Source organism: Anolis sagrei, chromosome X, assembly GCF_037176765.1.
Source record: "Anolis sagrei isolate rAnoSag1 chromosome X, rAnoSag1.mat, whole genome shotgun sequence".
Lineage (NCBI taxonomy): Eukaryota > Metazoa > Chordata > Lepidosauria > Squamata > Dactyloidae > Anolis > Anolis sagrei.
In genome coordinates, this window is record NC_090034.1 from 51,295,696 (window position 1) to 51,312,679 (window position 16,984).

General features: G+C 47.3%; 1 protein-coding gene across 1 annotated transcript; it reads left to right on the top strand.

The window, feature by feature from the left end:
- C2CD4C (C2 calcium dependent domain containing 4C) lies at positions 1 to 14,304 on the top strand. Its single transcript, XM_060785141.2, has 2 exons — positions 1 to 299; positions 11,196 to 14,304. The coding sequence occupies exon 2, from the start codon at positions 11,247 to 11,249 to the stop codon at positions 12,561 to 12,563; it is 1,317 nt and encodes a 438-aa protein (XP_060641124.2). The 5' UTR covers positions 1 to 299; positions 11,196 to 11,246; the 3' UTR covers positions 12,564 to 14,304.
- Positions 14,305 to 16,984: the final 2,680 nt, after the last annotated feature.

The following is a 16,984-nucleotide window of genomic DNA, read 5'->3' on the forward strand; positions in this document are numbered from 1 at the left end:
GAGAAAGAAGGGATGAAAGGCAAACCTCCCCCTATATTGCTTGGCACAGTGCCTTTGTTTTGCTTGGCATGGAGGGCAACAGCAACAAAGGAAGGAACGCCAGAGGCCAAAATGTGTGTGTGCTTCTCTTCGGAGCACTACGGCACTGGCTTGCAGCGCGCACCTAATTGGGAGGCTCCTGTGAATGAGAAGCGCTGCCTGGCCGAAGCGCAGCTATAAAAGCCTGGGAAGGGAGGCAGGGAGGAAGGCATCGCCAAGGCAGAGGCAGAGGATCCACAGAGGTCCCTTGTGGCTGACAGGTAGGCTGCCCTTTCCCCTTTCCCCTGGGTCCCACTGCATGGCCATCTCTCGGGTGGGATCGGAATGTATGTCTTTCCTTGAGATCTCCCCGACTCTAAGAGTCTGTTCTATACATATCCTCTACTTCTCTCAATCTTATCAATGGGTGAATGGCCATCTTTCGGGAAGGATCGAATTGTGTCTTTCCTTCAGGTCTCCCCCCGACTCTAAGATTCTATTCTATGCATACCCTCTAACTCTCTCAATCTAACTCTCTCGATGCGTGGATGGCCATCTGCCAGGAGGGATTGAATTGTGTCTTTCCTTCAGGTCTCCCCCCCCCCCCCGACTCTAAGATTCTTTTCTATACATACCCTCTATCTCTCTCAATCGTACTGATGAGTGAATGGCCATCTGCCAGGAGGGATCAAATTGTGTCTTTCCTTCAGGTCTCCCCCCGACTCTTAAGATTCTATTCTATACATACCCTATATCTCTCAATCGTACCGATGAGTGGATGGCCATCTGCCAGGAGGGATCGAATTGTGTCTTTACTGCAGGTCTCCCCCCAACTCTAAGATTCGATTCTATACATACCGTCTATCTCTCTCAATTGTACCAATGAGTGGATGGCCATCTGCCAGGAGGGATCAAATTGTGTCTTTCCTTCAGGTCTCCCCCCGACTCTTAAGATTCTATTCTATACATACCGTCTATCTCTCTCAATCATACCGATGAGTGGATGGCCATCTGCCAGGAGGGATCAAATTGTGTCTTTCCTTCAGGTCTCCCCCCAACTCTAAAATTCTATTCTATACATACCGTCTATCTCTCTCAATCGTACCGATGAGTGGATGGCCATCTGCCAGGAGGGATTGAATTGTGTCTTTCCTTCAGGTCTCCCCCCAACTCTAAGATTCTATTCTATACATACCCTCTATCTCTCTCAATCATACCGATGAGTGGATGGCCATCTGCCGAGAGGGATTGAATTGTGTGGTTGGGAATATCCCCTGACTCTTAAGAGTCTATGAGATAGGAATCATCTCTCTCTCTCTCTCTCAGCCATAGTTATCATAGCTCTGGCTGGATAGCCATCTGTCAGGAGGGATCAGATTGCACCTTCCTGCCTCGCAGAAGGAGTGCATGTCCCTCGGGGTCTCTTCCAGCTCTAAGATTCTGAGTTATACCTATCATACCTGTCTCTCTGTCATTGCTATGGCTGGATCACCATCCACCGGGAGGGATCAAACTACCCTGAGTCCTTCCGCGGAGATCGGGAGAGATACAAATGAAGTTTATTATTGCTAGCTTGGGTACCTGCCGTTGCCCGGGTTATTTGAAAAAGTCAATTTACTTGGGCAAGTTTGATCTAGATGCATCATCGGTGGGGTTCAGTTTGCTCTCTCTGGCTGTAGGGTGAATGACAAACTCCCACTATGGTGAGTCAGTCCTCTCAAACCCTCCGTAGGTTGAGTTAGTCATGGGGGTTCAAGGTCCATTCTCAGTGGAGGCCAGTTTCCCTGGTTGTGGGCGAACTACAACTCCCAGAAAGGAAGGCCAGTTCCTCCCAAACCGCTCCTGCAATCAAATTTTGGCATATCAGGTATGTATGTCAAGTTTGGTCCAGATCCATCGGTGTTTGGATTCACAGTGCTCTCTGGATGTAGGTGAACTACAATGTCCCCAAATCAAGGTGAATTTCCTCCAAAGACCTCCAGTATTTTTTCTGGTCATGGGGGCTCTATGTGCCAAGTGTGGTCCAATTCCTTCTTCAGAGTGCTCATTGCAGGTGAACTATACATCCCAGTACCTACAACTTCAAAATGTCCAGGCCAATTCCCCTCAAAACTCACCAGTATTCAAATGTGGGCATATTGTGTATGCATGCCAAGTTTGGTCCAGATTCATCATTGTTTGGGTTCATAGTGTGCTCTGGATGTAGGTGAACTACAACTCCTATAAATCCCTCCCAAGCCCTCCAGTATTTTATGTTGTGCCAAGTTACTTCCAGGTCCATTGTTGGTGGAGTTTAGAGTGCTCTTAGGTTGCAGGTGAACTATACATCCCAGGACTTACAACTCTATAAATCATGGTGAATTCTCCCCAAACCTCTCTAGTACATTCAGTTCAATTCTTCAGTTTGCTGTGTGACATAAAAAAAAATAGGAAAGAGTTATGACAGAGGCAGTGGGTGAGGTCATGCAAATTCCACACCAATGGGGAGAGTCAGAAACACTGGGATGTCTGTGGTGGAGGAAAAACAGAAAATCTAGGATGAAATCATCCCTGAATGAAAGGGTGGTGGGCAGTATGGTGTTGGTGGAGGGCACTGGCAGGGTTTGGACTACATGTTCATGGTGTGCACTATAACCTGCAGTGTCATTGGAGGGAGGGCCTTTGGTGTCTCCTGAGCAGTGGGATCTATAGCTGTTTGTGGAGGCAGGAGCTTGTCTGTGTATGTGGACACCCCAGCCACATACACACATGTGTATAGATAGATTATCTTCCCCGTCTCTAGGATTCTATTCTATATGTATCATATCTCTCAGTCATATTTATGATATCTGTGGCTGGGTGGCTATCTGTCGGGAGGGCTTTGAATTGTATCCCCCCCCCCCCCCCACACACACACACACTTTGGAACCCAAGCTGAGACTTTTGGGTTGCCTGGCCAAGGGGAACATGTTATATACCGACCTGCCAAGAAAAAAACCTAAAGACCGTTCAGTCCAAGCAAAAAGACACAATCCAATCCCTCCCGACAGATGGCCATCCAACCTCATAGACATTAACAGAAGAAATAGGGCTCTAATCAGAGATTCCTAAAAGTTGGAAAGGACCCCAAGGGCCAGCCAGTCTGACCCCTTTCTGCCAGTAAGGACGACCCCATCCAATCCCTCCTGACATATGACTATCTGTTTAAAAACTCTTTTTTACATATATTCTACTCTTGAGCAGCTCTTACTGTCTGGAAGTTTTGGTAGCTTTCTCGGGATTGTTTCACTTGATCCCAAGCAGCAGAGAGGGCTACGCTTGTGCGGGCTAAAACACAAAAAAGCAACAGCAAAGGGTGTGTTGTGTGCACGCGTGCCTTTGTTTGAGCATTTGTCCAAATATTTGACCAGAGAGGAAAAGCATTCGGGAAGTGGCTCACAAAGCCAGAGGTGTTCTTTGCCAACCTAATCCTTGAGCCTTTGTGCGCTCAGGCGGATCAGGGATCCGGGGACACTTGTTGATGCGGGATTCTCATTTCTCAAGCTTTTTCGGCAACACAAAAAAACCCACAGCCAGCTTTCTGCACCCAAATTTTCGGGTTACGTTGCCCAGGGGCACCGTCCGATACGTTACAATACTTAAAAGCCTATGCAACTGCCTTTCAATCCGTTACTATGCTTAAAATCCTATACAACAATTGGAAAGCCATCCTCATCCAACTCTCAAAAGGGCCAGGTTTTGAGTCCCCCCCCCCCCCCCCCCTCCATCCTGGATGTGTATGGACTTTACTGACATTTGACACAATACAAAAGGCTGCTTGAAATCCTCCCGGTGACTATGATGAAGCTGACAACATCCCTGCAGTGTTCACCAAAGGATATTATTATTACTAGCTTGTTTGCCTGCCATTGTCCAGGTTATTTGAAAAAGTAATTTAAAAAAATTACGAAATGCATAAGGTAGTGGGTGAACTACAACTCCCATCATGCCAGGTTAAACCCCTGAAACTCCATCACTAGTCAAAGTTTATCATGTTGGGCAAGTTTGCTCTAGATGCATCATTGATGGGGTTCAGTGTGCTCTCTGACTGCAGGATAAACTACAGCTCCCACCATGATGGGTCAGTCTCTTCAAATGCCTCCAGTATGTTCAGTTGGTCATGGGGGTCCTGTGTGCCAAGTCAGGACCAGGTCCATCATCGGTGGGGTCCAGGGTACTCTTTGATCGCAGGTGAACTATAAATCCCAGTAACTACAACAGCTATAAATCAAGGTAACCCCCCCCCCAAAAAAAACCATGGGGGTCATGGGGGTTCTATGTGCCAAATGTGGTCCAGGTTCATTGTCAGTGGGGGTCACAGTGACCTGACTTGATGTGGAGTGAACTACAACTTTCATCATATGAAGTCAATCCCCCAAACTCCTCCATTATATTTAGTTGCTGATTCGTTCTGCACTGTTTGTTGTGCAGACAGAGTTGTAAAGAGTAGGGAAGGGTTAAGGGAGAGGCAGTGGACGGGCCACGCAAATTCCATACCATTGGAGAGAGAAACACTGGGGTGTCTGTGGTGGAGGAAACTTGTAAAATCTAGGATGAAATTGTCCCTAAATGAAAGCATTCCTTGAGTGGTGGGCAGAATGGTGTTTGGGGAGGACATTGGCAGGGGCTGGGATAAATGTTCATGGCACTCGCTGTAACCTGAAATGTCATTGGAGGGAGGGCTTTTGGTGGCTCCTCAGAACTGTGGGTCAAAGCTGTTTGTGGAAGTGGGAGCCTGTGTGTTAAAGTGGGCACCCCAGGCACATATACACATACATCTTTTCACTTTTAGAAGATTATAGATCATCATAATCATCACACGCCTCCTTGGGCAAACCAGAGTTGAGGATGCTGTAAAATTCCGACTCTTGGTCCATCCATGGTATCATCATCATGATCATCAAAATGGGGCCACAAAGTGGAATCCACGACATGTGAGTGTGGAGAAGAGCGAACCACTGACCACCTGCTGCAATGCATCCTGAGCCCCACCACATGCGCAATGGAGGACCTTCTTGCAGCAACACCAGAAGTACTCCAAGTGGCCAGATACTGGTCAAAAGACACTTAATCAACTACCAAACTTGCAAATTTTGTATTTTATCTGTTTGTTTGTTTGTTTTGTTCTGTTAGAAATGTAATACAATTGACTGGTTGCCAAGACACGACAAATAAATAAATCATCATCATCATCATCATCAGAGTTTGCAGCATCCTCAACACTCGTTTGCCCAAAGAGACGTGAATAGAAGAAGAAGAAGAAGAAGAAGAAGAAGATGAAGAAGATGAAGAAGATGAAGAAGAAGAAGAACATCACGCAGACAGACTATAAGCAGAGACATAACACTGTTGCTCAGATGATTCATTGGAATTTGTGTCACAAATACCACCTGCCTGCGACAAAGAACTGGTGGGATCACAAACCTGAAAAAGTACAGAAAATGAACACATCAAACTACTTTGGGATTTCCGAATTCAGACTGACAGAGTTTTGGAGCACAATACTCCTGACCTCACGATTGTGTTAAAAAACAAGAGTGTGGATAGTTGATGTTGCAATCCCAGGCGACAGCAGGGTTGAAGTGAAACAACTGGAAAAGCTGACACGATATGAGGATTTAAAGATCGAACCGCAAAGACTCTGGCACAAACCAGTCAAGGTGGTCCCAGTAGTGATTGGCACACTGGGTGCAGTGCCTAAAGACCTTGGCCTGCACTTCAACACAATTGCCGCTGACAAGATTACCATCTGCCAGCTGCAAAAGGCCACCCTACTGGGATCTGCACGCATTATTCGCCGATACATCACACAGTCCTAGACACTTAGGAAGTGTCCGACGTGTGATCCAATACAACAGCCACCAGAGTGATCTTGTCTGCTGTGGACTCATCTTGTGTTTCAAATAATAATAATAATAATAATAATAATAATAATAATAATGCCCACCTCTCCTTGCAGGGTACAACAGGGTTAAAGCGGAGTAATAAAGTACAACACTATGAAAATATATATCATAACTTATGAATATGGGTGTTTTCTCCAGAATCCAGGGAAGGAAAGGGGTCACTTTGAAGCCTGTTTTTCTTTTGCTCCTTTAACTCAGCCTTCTCCTGAGGAGGGAGCAAGTTTGTTTTTTGCTGCCCTGGAGACTAGGACACGGAACAATGGCTTCAAAGTACAAGAAAGGAGATTCCATTTGAACATTAGGAAAAACTTCATGACTGTGAGAGCCGTTCAGCAGTGGAACTCTCTGCCCCAGAGTGTGGTGGAGGCTCCTTCTTTGGAAGCTTTTAAACAGAGGCTGGATGGCCATCTATCAGGGGTGCTTTGAATGCAATTTTCCTACTTCTTGGCAGGGGGTTGGCCCATGAGGTCTCTTCCAACTCTATGATTCTATGATTCTCCTACCAGGTGAGCTTGGACTACAACATCCATCAGCCTTACCTTAGGGTTTGGTTGGGGATAAGGGAGAGTCAGGGTGCCTTTCTGTCTCTGGACATGTTACAGGGTGGTCGCAAATTTTGCTTGAGATGCCGAGAGTCAGATCTTGCCGCAAGGGGGATGTTTCCTAGGAAAAGAGGTGGTTTCTCTTACTCTGCAAAGCCACTTACCTGCCGGACACACCGGCAGCCAACTGCTATAGAAAACATGGTTTAATAGAGTTGTGAAGATGAAATGTTTGTTGGGTTTGGAGAGAATACAATCATATTCTCTCTACAGGTCCTTTCCCATTTTGAGCTGTTCCCTGCTGCTAAATCTGAGCAAAACAGTAATCTCAGAAGATTACTTCCCCCTTTTGTTTACAGTCTCCTGTTACATTTTGGTGTGCTCAAAAGAAAATAGGAAAATGTCAGGGGACGTGGTTTGCAAATCTCAGCTGTTGTGGTCCAGGAGAAGACAGAAACCGTTTGCCTCACACTTCTTTCATCTATCTTGGGATTTTTCTATGTGCCACTTTTGGATAGCAGAGCTTTTCCAGCTCAGTTATAGAGCCTGGGACTTCCTGCCTGCCTGCAAAGGAGATGTTTTTGTCAAAGAGCAAGGAGAGTGATGAGTCTGGCTTAGAAAAAGATAGGAAAAGCAGCCTTAAAAGATCCCTCTGGAGCACTGACATTACATTGTCATTGGACATTCTCCAAACTGGAGATCCTTGAGACTGAACCCATGATGTGAATAAAGTTTTTTTTTAAAAATACCAAATTAGTTCCAATCAAAACTCCAGGTTTCATAGGATTGAGATAGACATCGGAAGGGATCTTAATCCAAACAGAGAAGTGGGGAATAGAAGTGTGTCTGGCCTTCCGAGCTTGAAAATGTCGCAAGGATGGATGGATGGACGGGCAACAGTTTGTCATATCATATCGATATGACACAGGTCAACACACATTTTGGTGCCTCAAACATTAGCCCCGTTTTGGGGTATATGACGTGATCACTCATGTCATGTAACTATGAGCCCCAGGTCCTAACATAGAACACACGGCAGATGGCTGAAAGGGAGGACAGGATGCTGCAAGGACACGTGAACTGCCCATAAAAATCAATTGCCCTGAAGTGGCAGAAGGTGGGCTCTGGTATGTGGAAAAGGGCAGACATCAGGCACCAGAGGTTTTGGGTGATTGATGTCATTGTCGCTAAGGCCCTGTATAGATGGGCAGTAGTATCCCGAATAAATTGTAAGGGTTCTTTGCTCCAATTGTGTTGCAGTATATTGGGCTGCCTGATTCCAAAAAATGGAATCAGACAGTTCCCTATCAGTTGTTCCCCCATCAGTTCTAGTTCTCAAGATACAAATGCCATCTACCAGTCACCATTGGCTCAGCTGTAGAAAACCATGATAGCCGTATCTACACAACTACAGAGATGATGTGGTCTATCCAGTGCCATTTTCTGAATCAGCAGCCCCAAATAACCCCAGGAGTTGGCCTAAAAACCAAGAGACCAATTAATGTTGTTCATTCATTCAGTCATTTCTGACTCTTCGTGACCTCATGGACCAGCCCACGCCAGAGCTCCCTGTCAGCCTTCACCACCCCCAGCTCCTTCAAGGTCAATCCAGTCACTTCAAGGATGCCATCCATTCATCTTGCGTTTGGTCGGCCCCTCTTCCTTTTTCCTTCCATTTTCCCCAGCATAATTGTCTTCTCTAAGCTTTCCCGTCTCCTCATGATGTGGCCAAACTACTTCAACTCTGTCTCTAATATCCTTCCATCCAATGAGCAGTCAGGCTTTATTTCCTGAAGTATGGACTGGTTGGATCTTCTCGCAGTCCAAGGCACTCTCAGAACTTTCCTCCAGCACCACAGCTCAAAAGCATCTATCTTCCTTCGCTTAGCCTTCCATATGGTCCAGCTCTCACATCCGTAGGTGACTATGGGGAATACCATTGCTTTAACTATGTGGATCTTTGTTGCCAGTGTGATGTCTCTACTCTTCACTATTTTATCGAGATTGGCCCTTGCTCTCCTCCCAAGAAGTAAGCGTCTCCTGATTTCCTGGCTGCAGTCTGCATCTGCAGTAATCTTTGCACCTAGAAATACAAAGTCTGTCACTGCCTCCACGTTTTCTCCCTCTATTTTCCAGTTGTCAATCATTCTTGTAGACATAATCTTGCTTTTTTTATGTTTAGCTGCAACCCAGCTTTTTTCACTTTCTTCTTTCACCTTGAGCGCAGCTTTGATTTACATGGCTGCGAAAGACAAGGACAGCCTATGATGGGAGGCAAAGGGAGCCTTGAATGGAATCCGTGGCCTTCCGAGTTGGAGCAGCATGATTGCCAGCGAAGTGGCATTGCCCTTGGTAAAGGAGCCCTGCCAGGCAAAGCCTTGCTGCGTTTGTTGGAGCTGTGTCTGTTTCCCAGGGGTCTCAGCGGGCACTGCTTTCCAGCTGGCGCTGTGCATCCTGCCTCTTTGGCACAGTGGAGAGTTTCATGCCTACAAGTGGAGGGGGAGCAGGTCACATTTCAGGGGAACAACGTCGCCCTTTGGCCAGCCCTAAAGCAGAGGCTTTTAGGGAAGAAAGCTCTGTATGGCAGCTGCGAGGAACAAAGAGTTACACCTCTGCCATAGGAGAACATCTGTGCCATGTCATTCGTCAATGCCTGTTGATTCCCCCACTCGGATTGTTTACGATGGGAGCATCTACACCAGTGCTGTGGCTTTCCAAGTGTTTCAGACATCCACTCCCAGAATTCCCAGTCATTGGACAAGCTGGCTTCTGGATGTTGGCATCCCAAATAGTTGTGAACCAGTGATTTACACTGTACTTACTTACTTACATAGGCAATCTCTCGTTGTCTGAGTATGATGGCCTTCCAAGTGTAGTGCCTTGGCAGTGGGTCCATAGGTAATTGTAGAGCCCTATTCTTGACCTGCATGTTGTTCCACAATGAAGACATCGGTTTCCAGGAGGAAGGCAATCCCGGTCAGGGTTGGCTTGATGCGCCTTCCTCTTGGCACATTTCTCCCTTTTGCCCTCCATCCATGCCTCTTTGAATTGTGCAGCACTGCTGGTCACAGCTAACCTCCAGCTAGATTGCTCAAGGGCCAGGGCTTCCAGTTCTTGGTGTCTATGCCACACATATTAAGGTTAGCTTTAAGCTCATCTTGAATCTCTTTTCCTGTCCACCAACATTCCATTTTCCTTTCTTGAGTTGGGAGTATAGTAACTGCTTTGGGAGACAGTGATCAGGCATTCAGACAATGTGGCCGGTCCAGTGGAGTTGATGGCATAGGAGCATTGCTTCAGAGCTGGTGGTCTTTGCTTCTTCCAGCACGCTGACATTTGTCCGCCTGTCTTCCCAAGAGATTTGCAGGATTTTTTGGAGGCAACACTTATGGAATCATTCCAGGAGTTGAGTGTGATGTCTATAGACAGTCCATGTCTCGCAGGCATGTAGCAGGGTTGGGAGGACAATAGCTTTATAAACAAGCACCTCGGTCTCCTGATCCTCAAAGCTCTGCTCCATTCGGAAGAATGCTGCACTCACAGACCTCAGGCAGTGTTGCATTTCAGTGTCACTGTTGACTTTTGTGGAGAGGCGGCTGCCAAGGCAGTAGAAATGGTCAACATTTTCTAACATTTACACCACTAAACTGTATTTCTGGCATTGCAGAGGGATTGGCTGGTGACTGGTGGAAGAGCACTTTGGTTTTCTTGATGTTCAATTAGAGGCCGAGCTTCTTGTATGCTTCTACAAAGGTGTTTAGAGTGGTTTGTAGGTCTTCTTCTGAATGTGCACAGGCTACGTTATCATCAGCATACTGGAGTTCTATAACAGATGTTGTTGTGACCTTAGTTTTGGCTTTCAGTCTGCTGAGGTTAAATAGCTTGCCATCTGTCCAATAGATTATTTCCACTCAGGTAGAAAGTTTCCCATCAACAAGATGAAGTATCATAGCAATGCTTGGACAGCCATGGCACCATGGGATATTGTTTTACAAAGGCTTCTCCTTCTCTGCCCAAACTACACATCACAAGATTCCATAGCATGGCGCCATGGAATTTCAAGTGCTGCCCAACTGCATTAATTCTCCAATGTGGACACCTCTATTCTTCTAATTCATGACACATGTCAGTTTTTATATACATTCCTCTTCCCATTGTGATTTCTCCATATGTCAAAATGTCAAGAGCCAGCATGGTGGGGTAGTTTGCGTTTCAAATCTTCACTCGGCTATGTAACTCAATGAGTATCCTTGGCTGAGCTGTACTCCCTCAGGCGAAGGTAATGGCAAGCTGTCTTGGAGTAATCCTACCAATGAAATCCCTGGAGAGATTCATCATGGAATCATCCCAAGTTAGAAATGACTTGAAGGTACCCAAAGAGAACTTTGAGATGGAAAGGGGGCTACTTCAATATGTTGTTGTAAGTGGAAGTCTTGCTCTTTGGGGGTGGGAGACTACAGAATGGCACAGAGTATTCCAAAGACTTTCTCAAACAGTTCTTGAGAAGTGGGCAAAGGCCCTGAGAAGGTCAGTGGAAGCTCGCAGGACCTCATGTGGAACATAGGTTGCATGATTCTCTCTTCTCCATACTTGTTAACTTCTGGATTACCCTTCTCAGAATGTATTTCAACTTTGTAGAATGAGGTGTTATGACATATCATGTCGTATTAAGTAGTTGTATGATTTACACATTGTTATTCTTCTATCCCAGGTTCCTCAACGTCTCTCCCAAGCCCAAGGAGGGAAAGCAGAATTTGGAAATATGTGGCTGTTCGAGAAAATCCGTGGATCGGTGGAGAATGGGGCCTCGCGGGGCAACGACTCGGCAGACAAGCAGTCCAAAGGCCCGCTCTACAGCAATGTCCTGACGCCCGATAAGATCCCAGACTTCTTCATTCCTCCCAAGTTGTCAACTGTGCCTCCCGAAGTTGAGGGGGCAGAAGGAAAGTCCAAGGCCCACATGGGCACCTCGGCCTCTGAGCAGAACATCTCAACCGGCAAGCCGCAACGGAGCCCACGCTTGCCAACAAAGGCCGCCTCGGAGAGCAAGAACCTCCTGAAGGCCGCCAGCCGACACATCATCCAGATCGAGAGCGCTGACGAGTGGATGTCCGAGGAGGACTTTAGCACCAATGCGGACCCCCAGTCCCAGACAGCAATGTCGCTGCCCTACGTGCCAAAGGCCCAGACCTCCTATGGCTTTGCCACCTTGATGGAAAGCCCCCACACACGGCGGAAGGAGTCACTGTTCCATAGTGAGCACACCAGCCTTTGCCCCTCGCAGTCCACCTCACCCAGCTCCCAGCGGCGGTCGTCACCCTCGGCTGGGAACAAGACCAATGGCGAGAGCGCCCACCTCAATCCCTTAGACATCAGCATGTCCCTTATGAATCCGTACCGCTACTTCAGTGGCGGGGAGAGTGACACCTGCTCCTCGGCCGAGTCATCCCCTTTCGGCTCGCCGCTGCTCTCGCGGTCAGTCTCCCTGCTCAAGATTTTCAGCCAAGAAAGCCAGTCCAAAGTCATTAAGCTGAAGCACTCGGTGGCCCGCAACAGTTCCCTCTCCACTGACGACAGTTCAGCTGATACCAGCCCCAGTTCACAGCGGCGCATGCGATCTGCCACCCCACCGACGGCAGGTGCGGCAGGTGGTACACAGTCACAGGCCGTCCCACCGGCAGACACCCAAGAGCGTCTCCAAAAAGAGCATATCATCAGCCTGAACAAAGGGGGCAGCATGCGGCTCACAGCCGAGTACAACCCCTCCAATGCCCGCCTGCGGATCCGGGTGGTCACGGCCGAAGACCTCTATGACAAGCACTGCGATGCACGGAGCATCAACTGCTGTGTGGCTCTCTACCTGAACCCGGGCAAGGTGCAGAAGCAGCGTAGCACCATCATCAAGAACAGCCGGAACCCCATCTTCAACGAGGATTTCTTCTTTGATGGCTTGGGGGCCAGGAATGTGAAGAAGATGTCTCTCAAAATCAAGGTGGTCAACAAAGGCAGCAGCCTCAAGCGGGACACCCTCATGGGCGAGAAGGAGCTCCCGCTGACTTCCTTGCTCCCGTTTAAATAGACTTCCTCTGTGAATGGCTCTTTCGACCCCCACATGCCCCCCTCGTCTCACCTTGGATGGTTGCTTTCCCTTCCTTACCTTGTACATAGGAAAGGGGGTTGTATGTTTCTGCAATGGCCTGACCCACCATGGCCAATGGGCCTTTCCCCAACACCGTTGTTGCATGCAAAAGGGCAGGGTGGGGAGGGGACCCCAAAAAACCTTAGCGCAGAATCTCAACGGCTTGCAGTGGTGTGAGGGCCCCCTTATTGTAAGGGAGGGCAGGGGCTATGCTTGCTTGCTAGGTACCACATCTTGCACTATGCTGAGCTGATCCATTTGGGCACTTACCAGAGCATGTCAACGGGAAAATCGCTCCAACCAAGCAGATAGGACGGCAAGTGGGCAAGCATCCCTTAAACTGGGATTCACATCTGTAACCACGTGCCAATCCAGCCAGCCACTCTTGGGACATCTTTAATTCTAAACAGGAAAAGGTGGTTGCCTTATGCTGGTGTCCAGGGATGGCTGGAATGCCTGCTTATAATAAGACTAGCAGGCCTATTCATTATAAGGGCTGCCCCTTATTTTAGGACCAGGAAGTTTGCCCCTCCGAGGGCTGGTAGATATTATAAGGGGTATAATTTTTTAAGACTGAAAAGTATTTCCTTTATGAAAATGACATACCTCCCAAAACCCATGCGGGCAGAAATAAGGGCTTGAATTCTGCAGAGCAATGCATGGCTTAGCTAAGCTAACCGAAAAACTATTATTTCCCTTCCAGCTTCTGAGCAGCGTCAGCCCTGCATGGCATGAATGCGGGCTGCCCCAGATTGCGGTTCAGAAAACCTGGCCAGTGTTAGGGCTGCGTGTCGCAGATCCCATCATCCACCGCCAGCTGGATGGCCTTTTATGGAATGCTGGGCTGTCTATGGACCTGCCAAGGAAAGAGAGAAACCCCTTTCGGGGAGAGGGAGAGAATACAGTCCAGGCTGAGTTTTCCAGGCTGTATGGCCATGTTCCAGAAGCATTCTCTCCTGATGTTTCACCCACATCAATTGCAACATTCACACTTGCCTCAAACTGACAAGAGTTCTTTCTCCCACCCTGGGCATTCCACAGATATATAAACCTCACTTGCCTAGTTTCCAACAGACCTCACAACCTCTAAGGATGCCTGCCATACATGTGGGCGAATCATCAGGAGAGAATGCTTCTCTCCTGATACAGCCCAGAAAACTCACAGCAACCCAATACAGTCATTATTTGATGCACTTCTTTGCATGGGTCTGAAACCTGTTGGGGTGTCTCTACATTGCAGACCAGACTCTCAACAATTCGGCAGCAGCTAGGGGCCAACATTAAAAACAGGCCAAACCTTTATTGGCCGTAGAGAGGTTTTTGGTGCCTCGGCAAACTGCAACTCCCAGAGTTTCCATAGCAAAATGGTGCCAAACTGCCTTTGTTACTGTCGAAGTAATGTCATTTGAACTGCCATGGCTCCATGCCATGGAGTCCTGGGAGGCAGAGGGCCTTGGAAAACAACAGCTCTCATTATTCCCATATCATGGCACCCAAAGCGGTGTCAAATGGCATTCATTCTACAATGTAGATCAGACATGGGCAAACTTTCTAACTTGGGAACTATATGCCAGCGCTCCCTGCTAAGAGGACTGGTTGCCCAGTGATTGATGGATGGATGGATGGTTGCACGGAAGGAAGGAAGGAAAGAGAGAAGAAAGAAAGGACGAAAGGGAGGAAGGGAAGGATGGGAGGGAGGGAGGGAGGGAGGAGAAAGAGGGAAGTAAAGAAGGGAAGGAGGAAGGTTTGGGTTTTTTTGGTCGTGTCAGGAGCGACTTGAGAAACTGCAAGTTGCTTCTGGTGTGAGAGAATTGGCCGTCTGCAAGGACGTTGCCCAGGGGACGCCTGGATGATTTGATGTTTTTATGATCCCTGTGGGAGGCTTCTCTCATGTCCTCGCATGAGGAGCTGGAGCTGACAGAGCTCATCCGCCTCTCCCCGGATTTGAACCTGCGACCTGTCGGTCTTCAGTCCTGCCGGTACAGGGGTTTAATCCACTGTGCCATCGGGGGCTCCCAGGAGGAAGGTAAGGAGGAAGGAAAAATAAAAGGGAAGACAAAAGGGAAGGAAGGAAGGAAGGAAGGAAGGAAGGAAGGAAGGGGGGAAGGGAGGGGGAGGGAGGGAGGAGAGAGAAGGAAGGACGAAAAGGAGAAAGAAAGGATGGAAGGAGAAAGAGAAAGAGAGGAAAGAGAAAGAGGGAGGTAAGGAAGAGAAGGAAGGAGGTAAGGAGGGGGAAAGACAAAAGGAAATACAAAAGGGAAGGAAGGAAGGGTGGAAGGGAAGGAGGAAGGAAAAAGAGAAGGAAGGAAGGGAAGAGAGAAGGAAGGAAGGATGAAAAGGTGGAAGGGTAGAAAAGAGGGAGGGAGAAAGAGGGAGGTAAGGAAGGAAGGGGGAAGAGGAGGAAGAAGGAAAGAGAAAAGGAAGGATAGGATGGTGAGAGAGGAAAGAGCCTGAGAAAAGATCCCAGGGGGCCACATCCGGCCCACGGGCCTGGGTTTGCCCATACCTGATGTAGATGCACCCAACTGAATTGCAAATAGGTGGGGAAATCCAATTCAAGATGTAACAGTAGGATTTAGACCTTTGTTTAGACCACACTTCGGTTATGTATCTATCTAGCTTTCTATTTATCTCTTTTCTGCAACCAGTCTTACCTATTGATCTCATTTATGCATGCTTCTTTCTGGAAATGTTAACAAGCGAACCCACCGGACTATGAGTTTTCCCCTTCAAGCAAGCCGTTTCCTAACTCATTATCGGTGAACTTTCCGTCGGCTGTGTTTGGATCTTATGCTAATCGGATGACAGCTGCAGAATTTTTGGTCTAGTGCTTTATGAAACTGTTTGATTCTGTTTTTTCCCTTTCTCTGTCTCTCTCTTGTTTCAGTACAAAAGCATGAGAATTCTGATTTTTTTCCTTCTTTGAAATGGTAAATTTGTGTACCGGAGCATGGGATCTAATATCTTTCCCCCCCGGTGTATCTGCATGCCACCACTATTATATTCATGACAATGGACTGCTTTCTTTGGTCTCGTTTGGTCTTGTTTCAGAGTTTTAATACCGCTCCGAATTTGGAATATTTCAAACACGGAATTAAGTGAGGAGGTTGCTAGACTCTGTAATATTTGTAGCTGTCGTTCTCTTTCGTTCGTTCTTTTTCTTTAAAAAAAATATCCAAGCAACATTTATTTTGTCCTCGACTATTTTCTTCCGGGTTCCCAGCACCAGCGACAACGTTTTATCCCCATTCTCAGTTGGGGTTCTTTTCAAATCCGAGACTGTAGAATTAATGCAGAATTAACTGCCATGGCTCAATGCGATGGAATCTGAGGAGTTGTCATTTCAGAAGGTTTTTTCCCCCCTCTCTACACAAGGGTCATAGAACCTCCCCAAACTACAAATCCCAGGATTCTGTAGCATTGAGTTTCCTCTTTCCCAAAATAAAAACCTTGGTTTTGTCCCTTTTGCACGATAGTAATGATGAAGGATTCTTTTAGGGCAGCGCATTGACAAAAATAACTTGTCTCTCTCTGCTGAAATCTTTATGATGCAGCGTCTAGGAGAGATCTTTTCAAGAAAAGGTTTGTCTTTCCTCTCTGAGCTCTTGCCTCGGGTTTCTAATCCAACTGGTTTTGAGGATCTTCCTGAAAGCAGGAGATTTATAGAAGCTGCTGTGAGCCAAGGGCAAAAAGCACCTCATTCCCTTTCGAGGAAGAGAATCAAAGACAACAGAGAGGAATACAGTACACTGCATTTTATTGGTAAAGGCCTCAGGGCGAAAGCAAACCAGCTTGATCTATCTCTCTTTGTTATTTTCCCCAAAAGCTTCTGAGGAAAACAAGCCTTGTGGTTGCATATTGTGGCTTGCAGTTGTGCATCCTATACTTCTCCCAAAATGTGCTGCTTCCCTATATATTTGGCATCGTAGTTGTGTGTCCCACACTGTGTTGCATTCCTCTGCGATCCTATACTTGTGAATGTACCTCCTGTAATTGTGCCGTGCACAATGTGACTTAGCAACTGATACGCAGCATGTACCCAGAGGGTGCTCACCAATGCCTCCTCTTCATCCTGGAAAGAAGTGATGAGCGGAGTGCCACAAGCAAGGTTCCGTCCTGGGCCCAGTCCTGTTCAACATCTTTATTACTGACTTAGATGAAGGGCTAGAAGGCATGATCATCAAGTTTGCAGACGACACCAAATTGGGAGGGATAGCCAATACTCCAGAGGACAGGAGCAGGATTCAAAACAATCTTGACAGATTAGAGAGACAATTGGCCAAAACTAACAAAATGAAGTTCAACAGTGACAAATGCAAGATACTCCACTTAGGCAGGAAAAACGAAATGCAAAGATACAA

Bases quoted from the DNA above. Each gene is read 5' to 3' on its own strand.
- C2CD4C (XM_060785141.2), top strand. From the start codon at position 11,247: ATGTGGCTGTTCGAGAAAATCCGTGGATCGGTGGAGAATGGGGCCTCG.